The sequence below is a fragment of the Neofelis nebulosa genome, chromosome 12 (assembly GCF_028018385.1).
Source record: "Neofelis nebulosa isolate mNeoNeb1 chromosome 12, mNeoNeb1.pri, whole genome shotgun sequence".
Classification (NCBI taxonomy): domain Eukaryota; kingdom Metazoa; phylum Chordata; class Mammalia; order Carnivora; family Felidae; genus Neofelis; species Neofelis nebulosa.
The window spans coordinates 50,899,336-50,923,681 of record NC_080793.1 but is presented as its reverse complement, the minus strand read 5'-3'; the positions used below and the strand labels follow the sequence as shown (position 1 = coordinate 50,923,681).

At 36.5% G+C, this 24,346-nt stretch overlaps 1 protein-coding gene across 6 annotated transcripts in view; it reads left to right on the top strand.

Annotated features, from left to right (window-relative positions):
* The window catches only part of DENND4C (DENN domain containing 4C), a 127,899-nt gene that overhangs the window by 34,701 nt on the left and 68,852 nt on the right, over positions 1–24,346 (top strand). For 5 of the 6 annotated variants that reach the window (XR_009251679.1, XM_058695246.1, XM_058695243.1 and 2 more), the window contains exons 3-5: positions 11,077–11,329; positions 12,432–12,501; positions 14,580–14,749. Coding sequence is in view for 5 of the 6 variants with exons in the window: in XM_058695246.1 (XP_058551229.1) it covers positions 11,077–11,329; positions 12,432–12,501; positions 14,580–14,749 (493 nt within the window). In the remaining variant the exon portion in view is untranslated. Of the gene's footprint in view, positions 1–11,076; positions 11,330–12,431; positions 12,502–13,104; positions 13,201–14,579; positions 14,750–24,346 lie in introns of those variants that run through there. The other variant, XM_058695248.1, reaches the window with a different exon arrangement.

Below are 24,346 nucleotides of genomic sequence, written 5' to 3'. Positions count from 1 at the left end.
TTGTCCATTTATGCAAAACATGAAGTCAGAATTTTGGTGGGGATTGCATTTAATCTGTAGATCAATTTAGGGAGTACTGCCACTTTTATACCACTAAGCTTTCTAACTTTTGAATGTGAGATCTCTTTCCCTTTATTTAGGTTTTTAATTTCTTTCAGCAGTGTTTTGTAGTTTTTAGTGTATGAGTCTTTCACCTCCTTGATTAATTTTATTTCTACATATTCTTTTGGGTTCCATTAAAAATGTTATTTTTTTTAAATTTCCTTTTTGGATTATTCATTGCTGTTATATACGAACACAGCTGAATTTTAATTTTATATGTTAATCTTATACCCTACAACTTTGATGAATTTGTTAGCTCTTATAGCTTTCTTTTGGATATTTGGGGATTTTTTTAATACATAGGATCATTTCACCTGTAAGTAGAGCTAGTTTTTCCTGCTCCCTTTGCAGTTTGTTGTATTTTCTCCCTTGTCTTACTGCTCTGGTTAGAACTTACAGTACAGTGTGGAATAGCAGTAGCGGAAAAGGCACCTATGTCTTATTCCTGAACTAAGGTGGGAAGCTTTCAGTCTTTCACCATTGAATATGGTGTTAGGTGTGGGTTTTTCATAAATGCCATTTATCATGTTAAGAAAGGTTCCTTCTACTTCTGATTTTATGAGAGATTTTATCATGAAAGTGTGTTTTATTTTTTCAAATGCCTTTTCTGTGTTGAGATCGTGCAGATATTTATTTCCTTCTTTCTATTGTGATGTATTACATTGATTTTTATGTCAAATCTCTTAATATAATCACAATACCACACTGTAAAAATGATTATTTAATATCATCATACATCCAAATTTCCCTGATTGTCCCATGGAGTTGTTCTTTTTGTTTGTTTGTTTGTTTGTTTTTTAAATGGTTGCTACTTTTTCTGTTAATAGTTGTGCAGATATTAAGAAAGGTAGTGAGCTGTTCCACTTGGCCACTGCTTGGTTGTACTCATCACCTCCTCTACTTTTGCAGTAGAGCTCTGGTGAAATGGTCCTAAGGTCCTCGCTATGTTCAAATTTCCAAAGTCAGAGGATGATTTGTCCTTATCTTACTTGACCTTTATGTAGCATCTGTGTAACTTCTTAGTATTGGCCACCCTGTTTAGCTTCTGTGATTTTCCTTCAAGTCAATACAGTTAGGATGGTGGTCATACAACTTTATATATTAAGCACAGGAGCCAGGTGGTTGAGAAATGATTGGAATTTGATCAATAGAGGCTTTTTTTTGAAAGCTTGACTTTAAGAGAAGATAGTAATGGGCCTTGCTGTTCAAGATGTAGTCCTTGAACCAGTATCATCTGTAGGGCTTGGGAACATGTTAGAAATTCAGAATCTCAGGCACTGCCCCAGACCTACTGAATCAGAATCTATATTTTCTCAAAATTCCTAGAAGCAGCAGTTGAGGGTACCTGGGGGGATGAGGCAATACGGAGTCATGGGCTGTTTTTTACCTTTCTTCCAGGGGATAACCTTGAACATCTTTATTTGAAGGGGAGAAACCAATGGAAAAGAAAGGGTTGAAAATATAGGAATGAGGATATATTAGAATAAAATTCTGAAACAGATTGAAGGGATAATGTCAACAGCAGAGGTGATTGGATTAGCCTTTAATGGGAGGGACTTTTGAGAACAGGCAAGGGGGTTAAATGGGTAGAACATAAGTTATTGGTTCTGGGGGAGTAATTCAGGACATGTAATGGTTTTACTGTCAGTGCTTTTCATTTTCTCTATGATTTTATTAAGATAGGTAATAGCTATAGAAGGATGGGTATAGGGTAAAATTTTGGCAATATTCATGTCAGTTGAAGGGAATCAAGCCAGGGACATAACTTATGTTTCAGGCCTCACTGTTCACTGTCAGCCAGTTATTCTTAAAGGCCATCTTTTCATATCCTTTTCTTCATACCGGCCCCCCACCCCCATACAATTGTAATTGAAAGGATGTGAATCTTTCAGAGATCGTTGTTGCTTGTGGTTCAGGGGCACAACTTAAAAATCAAATGATGACTTAGATAATTATACTTACATACTTTCAGGTTGCAAGTGGCTCTTTCATACATATCTAGGCTTGTTATGGTAGTTTATTAATCCAAGTTTGCTAGAGTGTAGGTTGAATTGTCATTTAGTTAATCATAATTGTAAATTTTTCTTTCCAGATCAAATAATTGTGGGGTGCCTGGGTGGCTCAGTGGGTTGAATGTCCAACTCTTGGTTTCAGCTCAGGTCATCTGTTGCTGTGGGCTGAGCATGGAGCCTGCTTGGGATTCTCTCTCTCTCTCTCTCTCTCTCTCTCTTTCTTTCTCTCTCTCTCTCTCTCTTACTTGCTCTCCTGCCACTCCTCCACCCCTGATGTATATATATATGTTAATATCTGGTGACTGAAATATTTTGACCTGTCTGCCCCACCTTCCATTTAAGCACACTAGTGAGGTTTGGAAAACCTATGGCCACTACAAAGGCAGGTACCTAGTTCATTCAACTAAATATGAAATACTGTTGTCAAACTTCTGACCTTTTTGGCTTCTAAAAACTGAGATGAGCTATTTATTAAAACAGTAATTGTTTTTTTTTCTGGAAAAAATAAAGTTAAAGTATGTAAGATCTGATAATCCCCTGTATCAAATACTCTATAAAGTATGATTTAAATAGTAGAATATATTATCTTATGTGTCAGATGTGTGTATTAAGATGAAGAATCACAGACTACTGTATACAGTTCTTATCTTCCTCTACTTATCAGATTCATTGACTTTCAAATGAATTTTTCTCCAGCACTTTTTTTTTTTTGAAAAATTTCAAACATACAGAAAAGTTAATTGAATATTATAATAAATACCAGTATCCTTTCTTCCTGAATGATAGACTATATAGTATAATGAACAGTATACTTTCTACCTAGTTTCATCTAATTAATGTTTTTCCATATTTTTGCTAAAGTACTTGAAAGGAGGCTGGAGATACCATGACAATTCTCCCATGAATGCTTCAGCATGCATCCCTCAGGACATGCTCCTGTATAACAATGGTATATAGAAAATTAATAATTCTGTCATATTTTCAATATCTGTTCCCTATCCAAATATTCACAATTATCCCAAGAATATCTTTTACAGCCTTTAAAAAAAATATTCAGGGTCCTGTCATCGTTTATCCATTGCGTTTGGTTATTTATTTATTTATTTATTTAATCCATTGCATTTGGTTATAATGCCTCTTTAGTCTCTTTATCTCCCCAACATTTTAGTATTACATATTGACATTTTGAAGAGTGTTGGCCAGTTGTCTTATAGAATGCCCCCCACACTACTCGGTTGGTTGAGTGTCCATCTCTTGGTTTCAGCTCAGGTCATGACCTCACGGTTTGTGGGTTCGAGCCCTGCCTTGGACTCTGTGCTGGCAGTGCAGAGACTGCTTGGCATTTTCTCTCCCTTTCTCTCTGCCCCTCCCTCACTCACGTGCATGCTCTCTCTCTAAAAATAAATTTTAAAAAACTTTGAAAAGAAGTTTTAGAATGCCTCACAGTCCAGATTTATCTGATTCTTTCCTCATTATGTTGTTTAATTTGTTACCTTATCATCAGTATTTCCTATCAGTTAGATGTGAGTTTCAAAGCGTAATTTAAATTTATGTTAAATATTTTTGGCAAGAATACTTACAGGTAGTGCTGACACTAGGACAGCAGGTAGTGACAGACTGTCCCATAATTAGTGATATTAAGTTCAGTCACTTAAGTTAAGATGGTAATTGGGGCGCCTGGGTGGCTCAGTCAGTTAAGCGTTTGACTTCGGCTCAGGTCATGATCTCGCAGTCCGTGAGTTCAAGCCCCTCGTCGGGCTCTGTGCTGACAGTTCAGAGCCTGGAGCCTGTTTCAGATTCTGTGTCTCCCTCTTTCTCTCTCCTCCCCCGCTCATGCTCTCTCTCTTCTCAAAAATAAATAAACGTTAAAAAAAAATTTTTAAAAGAGATGGTAATTGCCACATATCTATGGTAAAGGCATTTTTATTTTCTTTGTTATTTGTAGAGTTGTGGGCATTGTTTAAATATCTTGTTCCTTGCTCTTTTACACTTTTCATTTTTTAGCATCCATTGATCATTGTTTGAATTAGATCTTGCATGGGTGGGTTGGTGGGGGATGTAAAATGAGACTTTTCTAATTCTGTCATTTAAAAAATAAATTTTTTAACTCATTTTTCTTGAAGAGCTTGAGTGGAGAGCTTTCTTATTCTCTCTTTTGTTTTTTTATTGTTTCGAGAATAATTAAAACTATGGATTTTAATTTATTCCATGTGATAACAATCTATTCCAGTCCTTATTCGGTTTGCTCAAATTGTCCCAGGTTTGGCCAGTGGGATCCCTTTCCAGCTGACAGCTTTGTCAATCAAAATCTAGAGCTATATGTATTCATTGTTACTGAGGTGTCTATTTTTATCTCTATTTTTCAAATCATGAGTTCATATTAACATTTCAAGATCAAATTTAACATTAAAGAACGTTTTCTTAACTCATTTTGGATTGTATCTTGTTTCTCTTACACCTAAAATCTTGGTTCTTAAATCATAAACATGTTACTTATTGCTTTATCTTATACACATAATTTCAAAATTACAATATCGCTATTACTACCAATAGTAAACCTGTTTACTGAGTTCTTGCCCCTAGAATAAGACCCATCAAGCACTTACAGAGTACTTACTGTGTTAAAAAATTATATGAAATAGTATTTTTTTAAGTTTATTTTTTTATTTTGAGAGAGAGGAAGAGAGAGAGAATCCCAAGTAGGCTCCACACTGTCAGCGTGGAGCCCGATGCAGGGCTCAAACTCATGAACTGTGAGATCATGACCTGAGCCAAAATCAAGAATCAGATGGATGCTTAACCAACTGAGCCACCCAGGTGCCCCATGAAATAGTATTTCTTATATGGTTATGCTACCAATTTGCTACGCAGTTAGGTTCATCTGTTTCTATTTGTGTTTCATTTGTTTAAAAAAATTTTTCTCTTAATATGGAAAATGTTGTAATAGTTCAAAACATGTAAAAAGCTATATTTAGGGAAACAATGCTTCAGTCTTTATTTTCTCTACTTTCTTCTCTATACTTTCTGCCCTCCCTTCCTCTGTTAATATAGTTTCTGATTTATCCTTTTACTGTGTGTTTTTACAAACATAAAAAGGATTTTTAATTCTTCCTCTTAAACAAAATATAAATACTGTAATCACTATTTTAAACTTTGTTTTTTTCACCCAACAGGGTATTTCCATATTTGAACATGGAGATCTTTCTCATTCTTTTTTTTATAGCTCTATAGTACTTATTTCTGTGGATGTGTATACTTTGTTCATCCAAACCTCTATTGATGGACATTTGGGTTCTGTCCAGTCTTGTGCTATTACAAGAATGCTTTAGTGAATAACTGTGCATATATTGTTACATATTTGTGGAAGTATATTTTCAGGTAGCCCTAAAAGGGAATTGCTGGGATAAAAGATAAATGCATGCATAATTTTGTTAAATGTTCCCAAATTTCTCTCCATTGTGTCCCATCATTTTATTCTCCCACCATCAGTATATGTAAGTGCTGCTTTCCCCACAGTCCCATCCACAAAATCCGGGATCGAATTTTTGAATTTTTGTCAGTCTCATAGTCAAGAAATGATGTGTCAGAGTAATTTTAATGAGATTAAGCATTTTTCATATGTTTAAAGACCATATCTTTTTAGAAACGGTTTTGGCTTCTTTTTTGATACATATGTATTTGTTGTTTTTTTTAAAGGACATTTTTATGTATTAGAAAGGTAAACTTTTTGTGAAATAAGTCTCCAAATGTTTTCTCCAAGTATATAATTTGTCTTTTGACTTGTGTTTTTTGTCATGTAAACTTTATTTGATGAAGTTTATTACTCCTCTTTATTGCTTCTAGATTTTGAGTCATAGTTACACTTTCCCCACTGCTAGGTTTTCTTTCTTTTTATATTTTATTTTAGAGGTGTATGTGAGCAGGGAAGAAGGGCAGAGGGGGAGAGAGAGAATCTTCAGCAGGCTCCATGCTCCATGCAGGGCTGGACATGGGGCTCGATCCCACCTCCCTGAGATCATGGCCTGAGCCGAAATCAAGAGTCAGACGCTCAACCAATTGAGCCACCTAGTTTCCCCTGATTTTCTTTTAGTACTGGTATGGTTTCATTCTTGACATTTATCTCTGTGATCCACTGGGAGCTTTTTCTGGTGTACAGTGTGAAGTATAAATAGAATTTTTTTCCCCAAAATGGCAATTCAGTTATTCAAGCACTGCTTATTAAATTAAAAAAGCCCATCTTTCCAGTAGTATTTTGAGATGTCACCATTATCATACTAGATTATTTTTGTGTTCATTGTTCTGTTTAGTGATTTGCTAATACTATCCTGATTTAAATATAGAGGCTTTTTATTTTAATATTTAGTTGGGTTCTAACAGCTTCATTGACATATATAATTCAGATTATCACACAATTCAACCATCTCAAGTGTAGAATTTATTGGTCTTTAGTATATTCACAGATTTATGCAACTGTCATCACAGCCAATTTTAGAATATTTCATCACCCTAAAAGGAAACTCCATATTCATTAGTAGTCACTCTCTGCTACCCCTTTCTACTCTCTAGCCCTAGGCAACTACTAGTTTACTTTCTGTCTCTATAGACATGCCTATTCTGCACATTTCCTATAAATGGAATCATACTACATGTGGCCTTTGTTGATAGGGTTCATGGATTTGTGCCACATGTTAGTACTTCATTGCTTTTTATTGCTGAACAATATTCTGTTATATGGGTGTGCCACATTCTGTGTATCTATTCCTTAGTTGATATTTGATTGTTTCCACTTTTTGGCTGTTATGAATAATGCTGTTAAATGTGTATTTGTGTACCAGTATTTGTGCAGATGTATATTTTCATTTCTTTTGGGTATATACCTGGGAGTAGAATTGCTGAGTCATACAGAAGCTCCATGTTTAAACCCTTTGAGGAACTGTCAGACTGTTTTCCAAAGCAGTTGATTCCCACCATCTTGGTATAAGGATTCTACTTTCTCTACACTCTCTCCTTACCAATTTGTAATTATCTGTCTTTTTGATTATAGTCTTCCCAGTGTATATGAAGTGTTATCTTATTGTGGCTTTGATTTGTAATTCCCTAATGGCTAATATGGTGAGCATCTGTTCATGTTTTCAGCCGTATCTTCTTTGGCCCACTTAAAAAAAAGAAAAGAAAGTGTTTTATTTTAAAATAATTTTAGTTTTACAGAAGAGTTGTTAAGGATAAGACTGAGAATGGGGCGCCTTGGTGGCTTAGTCGGTTAAGAGTCCGACTTTGGCTCAGGTCATGATCTCACAGTTCATGAGTTTGAGCCCTGCATGGGCTCTGTGCTGACAGCTCAGAGCCTGGGGCCTGCTTCGAATTCTGTGTCTCACTCTCTCTATGCTCCTCCCCCGCTCATGCTCTGTCTCTCTCTGTCTCCTTCAAAAATAAATAAAAACATTAAAAAAAAAAAAAAGGATAGTACAGAGAATTTCCATATATTCTTTGTCAGTCCTATATCCATTTTATTTTATTTTTTTTTCAATATATGAAATTTATTGTCAAATTGGTTTCCATACAACACCCAGTGCTCATCCCAAAAGGTGCCCTCCTCGATACCCATCACCCACCCCCCCTCCCTCCCACCCCCCATCAACCCTCAGTTTGTTCTCAGTTTTTTTTTTTTTTTTTTTTAATTTTTTTTTTTCAACGTTTTTTTTTATATTTTTATTTTTGGGACAGAGAGAGACAGAGCATGAACGGGGGAGGGGCAGAGAGAGAGGGAGACACAGAATCGGAAACAGGCTCCAGGCTCCGAGCCATCAGCCCAGAGCCCGACGCGGGGCTCGAACTCACGGACCGCGAGATCGTGACCTGGCTGAAGTCGGACGCTTAACCGACTGCGCCACCCAGGCGCCCTTGTTCTCAGTTTTTAAGAGTCTCTTATGCTTTGGCTCTCTCCCACTCTAACCTCTTTTTTTTTTTTCCTTCCCCTCCTCCATGGGTTTCTGTTAAGTTTCTCAGGATCCACATAAGAGTGAAAACATATGGTATCTGTCTTTCTCTGTATGGCTTATTTCACTTAGCATCACACTCTCCAGTTCCATCCACGTTGCTACAAAGGGCCATATTTTGTTCTTTCTCATTGCCATGTAGTACTCCATTGTGTATATAAACCACAATTTCTTTATCCATTCATCAGTTGATGGACATTTAGGCTCTTTCCATAATTTGGCTATTGTTGAGAGTGCTGCTATAAACATTGGGGTACAAGTGCCCCTATGCATCAGTACTCCTGTATCCCTTGGGTAAATTCCTAACAGGGCTATTGCTGGGTCATAGGGTAGGTCTATTTTTAATTTTCTGAGGAACCTCCACACTGCTTTCCAGAGCGGCTGCACCAATTTGCATTCCCACCAACAGTGCAAGAGGGTTCCCGTTTCTCCACATCCTCGCCAGCATCTGTAGTCTCCTGATTTGTTCATTTTGGCCACTCTGACTGGCGTGAGGTGATATCTGAGTGTGGTTTTGATTTGTATTTCCCTGATAAGGAGCGACGTTGAACATCTTTTCATGTGCCTGTTGGCCATCCGGATGTCTTCTTTAGAGAAGTGTCTATTCATGTCTTCTGCCCATTTCTTCACTGGATTATTTGTTTTTCGGGTGTGGAGTTTGGTGAGCTCTTTATAGATTTTGGATACTAGCCCTTTGTCCGATATGTCATTTGCAAATATCTTTTCCCATTCCGTTGGTTGCCTTTTAGTTTCGTTGGTTGTTTCCTTTGCTGTGCAGAAGCTTTTTATCTTCATAAGGTCCCAGTAATTCATTTTTGCTTTTAATTCCCTTGCCTTTGGGGATGTGTCAAGTAAGAAATTGCTATGGCTGAGGTCAGAGAGGTCTTTTCCTGCCTTCTCCTCTAAGGTTTTGATGGTTTCCTGTCTCACATTCAGGTCCTTTATCCATTTTGAGTTTATTTTTGTGAATGGTGTGAGAAAGTGGTCTAGTTTCAACCTTCTGCATGTTGCTGTCCAGTTCTCCCAGCACCATTTGTTAAAGAGACTTTTTTCCATTGGATGTTCTTTCCTGGATCTTTTTCAAAGATTAGTTGGCCATACGTTTGTGGGTCTAGTTCTGGGGTTTCTATTCTATTCCATTGGTCTATGTGTCTGTTTTTGTGCCAATACCATGCTGTCTTGATGATTACAGCTTTGTAGAAGATATAAAGAAATGGAAAGACATTCCCTGCTCATGGGTTGGAAGAATAAATATTGTCAAAATGTCAATACTACCCAAAGCTATCTACACATTCAATGCAATCCCAATCAAAATTGCACCAGCATTCTTCTCGAAACTAGAACAAGCAATTCTAAAATTCATATGGAACCACAAAAGGCCCCGAATAGCCAAATAAATTTTGAAGAAAAAGACCAAAGCAGGAGGCATCACAATCCCAGACTTTAGCCTCTATTACAAAGCTGTAATCATCCTATATCCATTTTAAATTGTTATTTATCTCTATATTGATTTGTAAGAGTTCTTTACATATTCTGGAAAATTTCTCTAATTAGATACATGATTTGCAAATATTTGCACATTCTGTCCATTGCCTTTTCACTTTCTTGATGGTATCACTCGTGGCATGGAAGTTTTTTATTTTGATGAAGTCCAGTTTTTTTAAATTTTTTCTTTTGTCACTTGTGCTTTTGGTATCCTATATAAGAAGGCTTTGTAGAATTCAAGGTCACAAATTTTTATTTTTTTTTAATAAATTTTACAGTTTTTTGTCTAACAGTTTTGTCATTCTAGCTCTCACATTTAAGTGTTTGATCCATTTCTTATATGTAGTATAAGGAAGGGATTCAACTTCTTTTTCTTTTGCATTTGATACTCAGTTGTCCCAGCACCATTTGTTGAAAAGACTGTTTTCTTCCTACTGAATTATCTTGGCACTCTTGTCAGAATCAGTTGACTGTAAATGTATGGGTTTAATTCTGCACTTCCCATGCCATTCCATTGGTCTATATGTTTACCTTTATGGGGGCACCACACTGTGCTGATGATTAGTTTTGTAGTAACTTTTGAAATGGGAGAGTGTGAGTCCTCCAACTTTGTTCTTTTTTTTTCCATTTTGCTTTGTCTATACTGAGTCCCTTGCACCTCCATATGAATTTTAGGATCATGTTATAATTTATTAAAAAAAATTTTTTTTAATGTTTATTTATTTTTGAGAGAGAGAACATGAGCAGGGGAGGGGCAGAAAGGGAGGGAGACACAGAATCCGAATCAGGCTCCGGGCTCTGAGCTGTCAGCACAGAGCCCGATGCAAGGCTCAAACTCACGAGCTGTGAGATCATGACCTGAGCTGAAGTCGGACGCTCAACTGACTGAGCCACCCAAACACCCCTCACGTTACCAATTTCTATATAAAAAGGCAGCTAGGATTTAGATAGGAAGGAATTGTATTGATTCTGTAGATCTCTTTGGGAAATATTGACATCATACCAAATATTTTGTCTTCTTATCGTGGCTATGGGAATTCTTTTTATTTATTAAATGCTCATGTCTAATTTCTTAAACTGTTTTGTAGTTTTAGTCAAAGGATTTTAAAGGTAAAGTTTTAACAGGAATTATGAAGGAAATTTTGTGGAAACATCTGAATACTTGATCTAGGAATCAACCTTGGGATGTTTGTGGTGTTGCCCCTTTCTTGTTTCATATGTTTCTTATAATAAGCAATAAAAAAATTAAGTTATTTGATCTTATTTGCTCTTCAAATTATATTCCAGCTTTGAAAAAAATAGTTAAGAGATCTATAATTCCCAAAGTAATGATCTTACTTTTGGTTTACAATTAAGATTTGAGAAACAGTAGAGGAACTCACACCCCACCCCCCCATTTTTTTGTTGGTTTGTTTTCGAGAGGAAAGCCAGAATTATATTTACTTACCTATCTACCTATTTCTCTCCTCCCTGCCATGCAGAGTTTTATATGAAGGGAAAGAAAGGCTTATTCCAGGATGCGAAGTGATCCAAGCCACACCCTATGGTCGCTGTGCCAATGTCAACAATAGTTCAACTACTTCACAAAGAATCTTTATCACTTATCGAAGAGCTCCTCTAATTCGACCCCAGAATTCCTTGGCTGTAACTGATATCTGTGTTATTGTAACCAGTAAAGGAGAAACCCCTCCTCATACTTTCTGCAAGGTTGACAAAAACTTAAATTGTGGAATGGTAAGAATAAAGTTGTTGCATATGTACTCTTAACACCAACCCCCAAGAAGGATAATTTTTGGACTCCTGTTTATTATTGGGTGTATAATTTACTCTGTTTTTATTTTCATGTTTTTTAAAAATTATTTTTATCTCTCTTTTATGATTCATAGTAATTTTTAAGATCCTTAGCTATCTGATTTTGGGAATAATTTCATTGAAAAAATAAATACTTAAAGTCAGGGATTTAAAAAATTTTTTTTGGTATGTGCTAATATTGCCTATGTTACACACTAATATAGAGGTTTTGTTAGCTTTTGTGTTTTAGAGGTATCTTTATGGACAGCTCTAGGGAGACTGGATAGAGAACTCCCCTTATATTTATTTATTTTAATTATTGTAGTATTACATGGCTTTTTTTTTTGGATGCTTTTTTTTTTTTTTTTTTTTTAAAGACAGAGACAGAGTGTGAGCAGGAGAGAGGCAGAGAGAGAGAGAGAGGGAGGAGACACAGCATCTGAAGCAGGCTCTAGGCTCTGAGCTGTTAGCACAGAACCTACGAACTGTGAGCTCATGGCCTGAGCTGAAGTTGGATGCTTAACTAATTGAGTCTTAAGCACCTCTGATTTATACTTCTGTGAGACTGAAGTCTACTACTGGGTCAGATTTATTTTGAAAAATATTTTTGGATAAATCTATTACTAGCTTTAATGTGATATAGGCAAAGATGTCTGATGTACCCATGGCTATTAGTCAAGACAGTTTGCCCCTGGAGGTAATGACATCATAGCTTCTCAGTTACCCCAGTCTTCCTTAGTTTGGGCCCTGCGGCCCACTCAACTTTGTGCTGTTTCTTTCAAAGTGTCTGATTACACCATTCTAAACTTTTCAAAACTGTTTTTTTTTTTTTAATCAATTTAATTTTTGTGGCAGTGTTTTTTTACTTCTTTCTTTTAGTGTTCTGAACTTCATGTTTTGCTATTTTTTTATAGTCTGTAGTCTGTTTGATAAATGTATGTTTTACATAGACTTCAGTGAATAAATAGAATCTTTAGAAGACATTCAACAGAATCAATTTATTTTCACTCTTTGGTGTTCTTAAAAAATAATTTATATTTTACAGTGGGGTTCCAGTGTATTTCTGTGTTATAAGAAGTCTGTGCCTGCTTCTAATGCAATAGCATACAAAGCTGGTGAGTAAATTTAAAAAAATTTGTTACTGTAGTTATTGTTGTACATTAACATTTGGTTAGTTTCTGTAGTGTAGTGGTCATCACACTCACCTAACATTAACATTTGGTTGGAGGAGACGATGTATGCTCCCTTATGTAGTTTATGGGATTGGTCCATTCCTAAATTGAATTATCTATAATTTTAGCATGTAAAGGCTGTAAAGGCATAAGTTTTCTTAAATACATTACATATTACAAGATATATTAATATTACACCCCCCCCTCCCGCAAACATGTTGTTAAGTAGAAATTTTCATCCCAGGTAAGCATTTGTGAAGTGAACATTCAAGCTTTTAGTCTACACTAAGACATTTAACAGTTCAGTGAAAAACTGCTTACTCTCTCTGACCTTTTATATTTTGGCAATCGGAAAGGTGTCAAACTGCATCTTTACTTCTTACATTTCCTTCTCTTATCTCTGTGTGTCTGATTTGAAACCACATGTTACTTGCCATGAAAGGTGGACTTGCTTCCTTTCTCCTTTGTTGCAAAGAATCAGCTATATGGAGGAGAGGAGGGCCTGAGAAACTTTTCTGCCATGAAGTGTTTGAGAAATCTATCGCCACATTCTTACTGCACAGTAAAGTGTCAAGGGCTGTAAAGATTTAAGTGTGACCTCTTCATCCCACTGGTATGGTGGGATAAAAACTGAAACTACAGGTATGCTCCAGTTGTAAATAGAAGATACTGGAATACTTCCTTGTGAAAAGAAGCAGTGTCAGTTACTTTTTGATCATGCACAGTTTTTATTTTATAATTATTATTGTTAATGTCTATTTATTTTGAGAGAGAGAAAGAGAGCGTGTGCAAGCCGGGGAGAGGGGGAGAGGGAGAGGGAGAGGGAGAGAGAGAGAGAGAGAGAGAGAGAGAGAGAGAGAGAGAGAGAGAGAATCTTAAGCAGGCTCCATGCTCAGTGCAGAGCCCAATGTGGGGCTTGATCTAACGACTGTGAGATCATGACCTGAACTGAAATCAAGAGTCGGACACTTAACCAACTGAGCCACCCAGCTGCCACAATTTTTGGAATAAAGTTTTACTTCAGGGAAGTCTGGCAAATCCCATATTGTCTTCTTAAAAATCTCAATTGTCTTCTTAAAGACATTCATGCTAATAAACCAGACCATGTAATTTTTAATATAAAAATGAAGGCAGCATCTAATTATAAATTTCAGTATCATTTTAAAATGTGATACTGGTAATACTGCTGTAATGTGTTGATTGTATGTGATTTCCTAAATTTGTCTGTGTGGGGGGGGGGAGCGGAAAAAGTATCATTTTAAAAAAGAAACCCTTATAGAAACAAGGTTTGTGAAAGTATTCAGGTGTTTGATTAAAGACATGTTTTTAGAACGTAGACTTTTGCACACTGAATTTTAACTCAGAATTCTGCTACTGACTTTCAAGATTTTAACTTAGAGGTGGTCTGCCTATTAGAGACATCAGAGGCTAATGAACTGATGCTTTATAGCTACTTTATTCTGAAGGGGCTTTGTTATGCTTGCTAGAGTGCCCCCTGCTCTTGCTTTGTTGGTCTCACATACTTTGTATTCAGCCACAAGATTTCTGTCTTGTTTACTTCTCATGTTGAATGCTTTTTATACTGCTGCTCTCTCAAGATGAGTTTAGGGGCTCTGATAATTTCTTTTGCCTTGGCATTATTTCATAACACTTACTCCTTCCCTGAATTTTTTACTGAAGTAGTTAGTAAATTTTCCTTTATGTTCCTTACCACTCTCCATAAGATGTTGTGGTATGTAGAAGAGAATACATTGAGGTTGGTGATCCTGTTGAATAGTTTTAGCTTGTATATTCAATACATTTTAATGTTATAATGAACTATAAGTCCATAATTTTTAAAAAATGGTAAATTTGTTAATTTATTTAAATTTCTGATATGGCAAGACAAAAATTTATTTTGAAATTTCACACATAAATATTTCCATGAAATTTGCTATTAAAATATCCTATTAATATGTATCAGATATAATTTATGGAAAAGTAACTATTTAAAACTTTATTATTGTCTCTTTCTCCAAAAGGTTTAATTTTTAGATATCCAGAAGATGACTATGAGTCATTTCCACTCTCAGAATCTGTACCTCTCTTCTGCCTTCCAATGGGAGCTACTATTGAATGCTGGGATCCTCAAACCAAATATCCACTTCCAGTTTTTTCAACTTTTGTTCTGACAGGTTCTTCTGCTGAAAAGGTAGATTTTTTTCCTCTTTTATTAAACCTGTTTTGTCCCATGTTTTTAATTCCATAAAACGATTAATCTGATGTAAGTTTATTTGAATGTTAGGATTATTTGGACATGATATATTTTGGGTTAAATTTATACCATAATGCCCAAGGTGAGAAGTCAACATGACAATTGGTAACAGGATGCTGATACCTCTGGAACTTGTACAGAAGCAGATACAAAGTCTTTCTAGAGAGATACCCCTAAAACTCAAGCTTCAAGATAAGATTATAATAAAAGTTAGAAGACGTAAAGTCCATAGGAAGAATCAACAAGACACAGTACAAAGCTGGATTAAACCCTGAGGATGCCGAAATGATAGAATGACAATATGAAAAAAAAACCCTGAATATATAATTGGACTGATTCAAATGAATCAGAGAAGAACAGTATATTTTGTGAAATGAATAGACAGCCTGAGAACAGAATTAGGTGTCTAGAAATGAAAAATACAGCCCTTAAAATGAAAGATTCAGCAAGTGGTTTGAACAGCAGTTAAGACATACATGAAGGGGAAATTAATGAAGTGCAAGATAGGTTACCTCAAATGTGGCACAGAAAAACATAGAAAAGAATTTAAAAATGTAGAGGATAGAATCAGAAAGACTAGTGGGTATTTAATGAATATCCTGAGGATCAGGATTCTCACTCAGTTGTCACTGAGGATCAGAAGACAAATAATATATTAAAATAGAGGGAGTAAGCAAAGATCGTTTAAACAGCATATAGAAAGTACTAGCCAGACTTCAGGAAAGTTGGCAGAGTAGGAGGATCCTGGGCTCACCTCTTCCCATGGATACAACTAGGTGACACTCATATCAGTGTAAATAACCCAGAAAACAGCCTGCCAGAATAAACTCCACAACTAAATGTCGAGAAGAGACCGCATAGAAGAGGGTAAGAAGGGCAGAGAAGTGGTTGGGAACAAAAGGGACCTATAGGACTGTCTGTGGGAGAGAGGGACATCACCAGCATGGAGAGGGGAGAGACCTCACACCTGGGAGCCTGTGTGGGTAAGATGAAGCCCCATAATATTTGGCTTTGAACACCAGAGGGGCTGAATTTCATGAGTTTCTTATTTCTTGAAAGAAATTTCAAGATTTTTTATAACCAATGGGACTTAAAGCCTGGAACTTTAAAAATTAGCAGGCTGGGTTTTAGGAGAGCAGGGAGAGTGATTGGAAATTGAGTCTCCACCCTTAGAGGGACAGCACAACAAATAGCCTGCAGAGATACTGCATTGAAGCAGCAGTTTGAAAAATGCCTGGGGCGTAGGGGAGGGAGAGTTAATTACTCCTGTGAGAGTGTATCCTGGAGGGATTGGTTTCCCTGAGGGACTTCTCCAGGAACAAAGGAGCTGACTGGTGCCATTTCCCTCCCCACCTCCCAGTTTAAACTGCACAGCCACCTATGGGAACTATTCACTAAGTTGCTTATACTGCACTCTGCCTTCCCAGGCAGGCCTGCCTCAGCCCTGGTGCCATAAGTCCCTTACCCTAGAAGACCAACACAGGCCTTGCCAACTCCAAGTCTCCTGACACTGCATTTTGTGGGGCTTCGGTCCTGGTGGCAATGGCTGGTTACATCCTATGGAGGATGTACATACTTTGTTAGAACTGAGCACCCTGCCTTTGCAGATCAGCCCCAGCTGGCCCTGGTCTTGGCAGTGCCTACATGTCCCCTGTGGAAGAGGGCTGTTGCAAAACTTACGGGCACTGTGTGCACCACCCTCCCGCCAAACATGTGCTTTGCAGATCACCAGGGCTGGTCTACGGTGGTGGAGGCATGTCCCCTCTGGAAGAGGACCAGTGCGCACCTTGTTAAAACTGCGTGGTCCACCCACTACTTTCAAGAGCAGGAGACTTAAGTGAGTTTCCTCACACAAATAGACACAGAATTAGACAAAATGAGGAAACAGGAATATGTTCCAAATGAAATGAAAGAACAGGACAAAACCACAGCAAGAGACCTAAGTGAAACTGAGATAAGTAATAGGCCTGATAGAGAATTTAAAGATTTTTTTTTTAATTTTTTTTAACGTTTATTTATTATTGAAAGAGAGAGTCAGAGAGTGAGCAGGGGAGGGGCAGAGGGAGAGGGAGACACAGAATCTGAAGCAAGCACAGAGCCCGACGCGGGGCTCGAATTCACAAACCGTGAGATCATGACCTGAGCCAAAGTCGGACGCTTAACCTACTGAGCCACCCAGGTGCCCTGGCCTAATAGAGAATTTAAAGTAACGATCACAAAGATACTCCCTAGCTGTGAGAAAAGAGTGGCTAACATCAGTGAGACTATTAAAAAAGAACAGTTCAGAGATGAAGAACACAAAAATTGAAATTAAAAATATACGAGGTGGAATAAATGGCAGTCTAGTGGAAGCAGAGGAATGAAATCGTGACCTGGAGGATAGAGTAATGGAAAGTAATCAAGCTGAGCAGGTGAGAGAAAAAAATTATGCAAAATGAAAATAGACTTATGGAATTCCTCAGTGACTCTAAAAGCATAATAACATTCCTATTATGGTGATACCAGAAGAAGAGAGAGAAGGGGGTAGAAAATTTATTTGAAGAAATAATAGCTGAAAACTTCCTGAATCTGGGGAAGGAAACAGAAATCCAGATCTAGGAGGCACAGAGAAACCCTGACTTAATCAACCCAAGGATGTCCACATTAAGACACATAGTAAAGGGGCAAGAAGTAGTGATAAAGAATTTAAAAGCAGCAAGAGAAGACAGTTATGTGCAAGGGAAACCCTATAGGCTCTCAATGGATTTTTCAGAAAATTTGCAGGTCAGAAAGGAGTGGCACGATACATTCAAAGTGCCGAATGGGAAAAATCTGCAGCCAAGAATACTTTACTAGCAAGTCTCTCATTCAGTATAGGATAGATAAAGAGCTTCCCAGACAAACAAAAGTTAAAGGAGTTAAAGACCATTAAACCAACCCTACAAGAAATGTTAAATGGGACTCTGAGCAGAAAGGAAAGGCCATAAGTAAAAGTAAGAAAAGTAGGAAGCATAAAAGCAGTAAAAATAAGTATATCTGTAAAAATCAGTCAAGGGACTCATAAAATAAAAGGGTGTAAGGTATGACACCATATTCCTAAAATGTGATGAGGAGAGGAGTAAGGAATAGGATCAAACTTCAGCGACCATCCACTTAATATAGACTGTTATATGCAGAAGCTGTTATATTAAACTTAATCGTAACCACAAATTGTAAACTAGTAATAGATATGCAAAACATAAAGAGAAAGGAATCCATCTGTATTGCCAAAGAAAGAAAACTGTGAGAGAAGAGAGCAAGGGTAAAAAGGAATAGAGAGAACTACAAAAACATCCACAAAGCAAGTAACAAAATGACAATAAATATATACCTGACAATAATTACTTTGAATGTAAGTGGACTAAATGCTCCACTCAAAAGACATAGGGTAACAGAATGAATAAAAAAAGAAGACCAATTTGTATGCTGCCAAGAAGAGAGTCATTTCAGGCCTAAAGACACCTGCAGATGGAAAGTGAAGGAGTGGAGAAGCATTTATCATGCAAATAGATGTCAGAAGAAAGCAGGTGTAGCAATACTTATGTCAAATAAAATAGACTTTAAAACAAAAAGACTGTAACAAGAGACAAAGAAGGGCACTATATAATAATAAAGGGGACAATCCAACAAGAAAATATAACAATTGTAAATATTTATGCATCCAATATGGGAGCACCCAAATACATGAAACAAGTAATAAACATAAAGGCACTAATCAATAGTAACACAATGATAGTAGGGTACATTAACACCCCACTTACAACAATGGACAGATCATTGAAACAAAATCAGTAAGGACACAGTGGCTTTGAATGAAACATTGGACCAGATGGATTTAACAGATATATGCAGAACATTCTATCCTAAAAGAGCAGAATACACATTCTTTTCAGGTACGCATGGAACATTCTCTGGAAAAGATCACATGTTAGGCCACAAAACAAGTCTCAACAAATTCAAAAAGATCAAAGTCATACCATGCATCCTTTTTGACTACAACATAATCAAACTAGAAATTAGCCATCAGAAAAAAACTGGAAAGAGTACAAATACATGCAGCTCAAATAATATGGTACCACTAAACAATGAATGGGTCAACCAAAGAATCAAAGAAGAAATAAAAAAGTACACAGAAACAAATGAAAATGAAAGCACAACAGTCCAAAATCTTTGAGATGCAGCAAAGAGGTTCTAAGAGGGAAGTTTAATACCAATACAGATCTTCCTCAAGAAGCAAGAAAAATCTCAAACAACCTAACCTTACACCTAAAGGAGTTAGAAAAAGAACAAACAAAAAAACCCCAAACCAGCAGAAGATTAGATTAGATAATAAGATTAGAACAGAAATTGGGGCGCCTGGGTGGCTCAGTCGGTTAAGCATCCGACTTCAGCTCAGGTCATGATCTCACGGTTTGTGGGTTCGAGCCCCGCATCGGGCTCTGTGCTGACAGCTCAGAGCCTGGAGCCTGTTTCAGATTCTGTGTTTCCCTCTCACTCTGCCCCTCCCCCACTCGCACTCTGTCTCTCTCTGTCTCAAAAATAAATAAACATTAAAAAAAATTAAAAACAAAAAAGATTAGAACAGAAATAAATGATATAGAAACTAAAAAAACAGTAGAACAGATCAACGAAACCAGGAGCTGGTCCTTTGAAAAGATCAACAAAATTGTAAATTTCTAGCCAGATTCATTAAAAAAAGAAGAAGAAAAAAGAGGACTCCAGCAAAATCAGAAATGAAAAAGGAGAAATAGCAACCAACACCACAGAAATCCAAAGAATTATAAGAGAATATTACAAAAAATTATATGCCAACAAACTTGTCAACCTAGAAGAAGTGAATAAACTCCTACAAACATATAACCTCCAGAAATGGAATCGGGAAGAAACAGAAAATTTGAACCAACTGATTACAAGCAATTCAATTGAATTGAATCAGTAATCAGAAAACTCTTAACAAACAAAAGTCCAGGACCAGTTGGTTTCACAGGCACATTCTACTAAACATTTAAAGAGAGTTAGTATCTATTCTTCTCAAACTTTTCCCAAAAATAGAAGAGGAAGAAGAAGGAAAACTTCCAAATTCATTCTGTAAGGCCAGTATTACTTTGGTACCAAAACCAGATAAAGATACTACCAAAAAAATATATAGGCCAATATCTCCGATGAACATACATGTAAAAATTCTCAATTAAATATTAGCAAACCAAATCCCACAATACATTAAAAAAATTATTCACCCCAATCAGGTAGGATTTATTCCAGAGATGCAAGGGTGGTTCACTATTTGCAAATCAATCAACGTGATATATTACATTAGTAAGAGGAAGGTTAAAAACCACATGATCATTTCAATAGGCGCAAAGTACAACATCCATTTGTGATAAAAACCCTCAACAAAGTAGGTTTAGAAGGAGCATACGTCACCATAATGAAGGCCCTGTATGAAAAACCGACAGGGAAAAATAGAGCTTTTCTGCCAAGGTCAGTGGACAAGGATGTCCACTCTCACAGCTTATTCAGCATAGTATTTGCAGATCCTAGCTGCAGCATTCACACAACAAAAAGAAATAAAAGGCATCCACATCAGCAAGGAAGAAGTAAAACTTTTACTATTTTCAGATGGCATGACACTATATATATAAAATGGAGATTTCACCAAAACACTACTAGAACTGATAATGGAATTCAGTAAAGTTGAAAGATACAAAATGTGCAGAAATCTGTTGTATTTCTATACACTAATAATGAAGCAGCAAAAGGAAAAATTAAGAAAATCCCATTTACAAATGCACCAAAAATAATAAAATACTTAGGAATAAGCATAACCAAGGGGTGAAAGACCTGACTCTGAAAACTATAAACATTGATGAAAGAAATTGAAGGCGACACAAAGAAATGGAAAGACATTCCATGCTCTTGGATTGGAAGAACAAATACTGTTTTTTCTTAATATTTATGTATTTATTTTGAGAGAGAGAGTATGTACACATACATGTGCAGAGAGAGAGAGAGAGAGAGAGAATCCCAGGCAGGCTCTGTGCTGACACAGGGTTTGATCCCCCAAACTGAGATCATGACTTGAGCTGATATCAAGAGTCGGATGCTTTAACGGACTGGAGCCATCCAGGTGCCCCAGAACAAATCTTGTTAAAATGTCCATACTACCCCAAATAATCTACAGGTTTAATGCAATTCCTATCAATATACCAACAGAATTTTTCACAGAACTAGAACAAACAGGCCTCACATTTGTATGGAACCATAAAAGACCCTGAATAGCCAAAGCAATCTTGAAATAGAAAAATAAAGTTGGAGATAATCACAGTTCCAGATTTCATGTTATACTAAAAAGCTGTAGTAATCAAAAGAGTATGGTACTGATGCAAAAACAGACACACAGATCAATGGAACAGCATAGAAAGCTCAGAAATACACCCACGACTGTATGGTCAATTCCTTGACAAAGGAGGCAAAACTATGCAATGGGAAAAAGACAGTCCCTTTAGCAAATAGTGTAGGGAAAACTGTAGGTATATGCAAAAGAATGAAACTAGATCACTTTCTTAACTATGCATGAAAATAAACTCAAAATGGATTAAGGACCTAAATGTGAGACCTGAAACCATAAAGATCCTAGAAGAGAGCATAGGCATGATTTCTCTTACATTGACCATAGCAACATCTTTCTAGATAGGTCTCCTGAGACAAGAGAAACAAAAGTAAAAATAAGCTACTGGGACTACATCAGAATAAAAACTTTTTGTTTTTTATTGTTTCAAAGGAAACAACCAACAAAACTGATAGACAACATACTGAATGAGAGAAGATATTTGCAAATGACATCTGTTAAGGGTTAGTATCCAAAATGTATAAAGAACTTACACAACAGCAAAAACAAACAAACAAAACAAAAACAAAAAAAAAACAACCCCACAAATAATCCAATTTGAAAATAGGCAGAAGACATGAACAGACATATCTCTGAAGAAGACATACAGATGGCCAATAGGCACATGAAAAGATGCTCAGTATCACTCATCATCAGAGAGATGCAAATCAGAACCACAGGATTTCATCTCACACCTGTCAGAATGGCTAAAATCAAACACAAGAAACAACAAGTGTTGGTGAGGATGTGGAGATAAAGGACCTCTCTTGCACTGTTGGTGGGAATGTACACTGTACAGCCACTGTAGAAAACAGTATGGAGGTTCCTTGGAAAATTAAAAATAGAATTACCTTATAATCCAGTAATCCCATTACTGAGTTTTTACCTAAGGAGTACGAAAACACTAATTCAAAGGGATATATGCACCCCTGTGTTCACTGCAGCAGTATTTAAGTAGCTAAATTATTGAAGCAGTCCCAAGTGTCCTTTGATAGATGAGTGGATAAAGAAGTGGTATGTGTGTGTGTGTATGTGTGTACACACACATACACACACACACACACACACACACACACACACACACACACACAGTGCAATGTTGTCCAGCCAGAAAAAGAATGAAATCCTGCCATTTGCAACAACATGATGCATCTAGATCATGATGGATCTAGAGTATAATGCTAAGCGAAATATGTCAGAGAAAGAACAAATACCATATAATTTCACTCATAATGTGGAATTTAAAAAACAAAACAAGTGAACAAAGGGGGAAAAAAAGAGACAAGCCAAAAAACTAGACTCTTATCTGTAGAGAACAAGCAGATGGTTATCGGAGTGGAGGTGGGTGGGAGTATAGGTGAAATAGGTAAAGGAAATTAAGAGTTCACTTATCTTGATGAGCAACTGAGTAATATATGGAATTGCTGAATCACTTTATTGTACACCTGAAACTAATATAACATTGTATGTTATATTAAAAAAAAGTACTAGTCATAAAAGATGAATAAATGGACCTCACTGGAATAGAAAAAATTCTTCATAAAAAGACAGCATTAAGAAGGTGAAAGCGCAGCCACAGACTGGGAGAAAATAATGCAGTGTGTATATATATTCAACAACAGTCTCATACCCAGAGTATATAAAGAACTTCTGCATTATCAGCACGGAAGAGAAAACTCTGTGGCTCAGCAGTTACACTCCTGAGCATATCCCAAGGGAAGTGAGTGTATATAATTTCCAAAACACATGCATATGCTTTATTTTTAATAACCAATAATTCAAAACATGTATAAAGCAGTAATAATGACATAAATGATAATTTAAAACAAAAAGATGGCAAGAAACAATATTAGGAAATAAAAAGTAAAACTATGAATATAGTAGAAATGTAAGCATTAAAAACTCTCAGGAAATTTGATAAAATAGTTTATTGAAAAGTATAACTAACCAAAGCTGACTCTTGTGGCTCAAACAAGACACATCTGTAGGCTGTAAGTTTAAAACCGCTGCATTAATAATGAAGTTTAAGTATCCAGCATAGTGTCTGGAATGTAAGTAAAATATGCACTGAATGAATGCCAATACTATATTAACTGGGTTGCTTACAACTAAGGTAAGTCTTTAGCTAATAATTATTTATAGTTTATCTCATTGAAAGCAATAAATACAAATGAAGATTTTAAGATCTTCAAATGCGTAAGAGTCACTAAATTTACTTTGATTGAGGGCACCTGGGTGGCGTTGTGGATTAAGTGTCCAACTTCAGCTCAGGTCATGATCTCACGGTTTGTGAGTTTGAGCTCCGTGTCGGGCTTTGTGCTGACAGCTCGGATCCTGAAGCCTGCTTTAGATTTTGTGTCTCCTTCTCCCTCTGACCCTGCCCTGATCGTGCTCTGTCTCTCTCTGTCTAAAGAAACGTTAAAAAATAATAATAAATACATGTTAAAAAAAATAAATTTACTGTGATTGGTAGAAAACAACAAGGCCTCATTGAGAAGCTTTTGTCATATTGTTTGTAAAAAAAAAAAAAAAAAAATCTGAGATCACTGGGGCTCCTGGGTGGCTCAGTTGGTTAAGCATCTGACTCTTGATTTGGGCTGAGGTCACGATTTCACAGTTCATGGATTCCAGCCCTGCATCAGGCTCTGCTCTGTGTCAGAATTCTTGGAATTCTCTTTCCCTCTCTCTCTGCCCCTACCCCATTTGTTTTCTCTCTAAATAAATAAATAAATAAACTTAAAAAAAATCTCTGAGATCATTGAAATAATTGTATCTGGGAGTGTTGTATTTGTAAAGATAAGGGTTAATGCAGTACACACACACTGTATGTGTAGTGATGTGCGTGTGTATATATGTGTGTGTGTGTCTGTGTGTATATATATATATGTGTGTGTGTGCATGCATATATATATATATACATATATGTATACACATACATACACATATACATGGCTATTTATACATATAGTGACTAAATAGTTATAAGATTTATAAAAGAAAAGTATCACTGTTTCCAGAACTTTTTCATTACCTTAAACAGCAGCTTCCTCCACCTTTACCCCTGATTCCTGGTAATCTCTACTCTAATTTCTATGAATTTGCCTGGTTTAGGTAGCTCATATAAATGG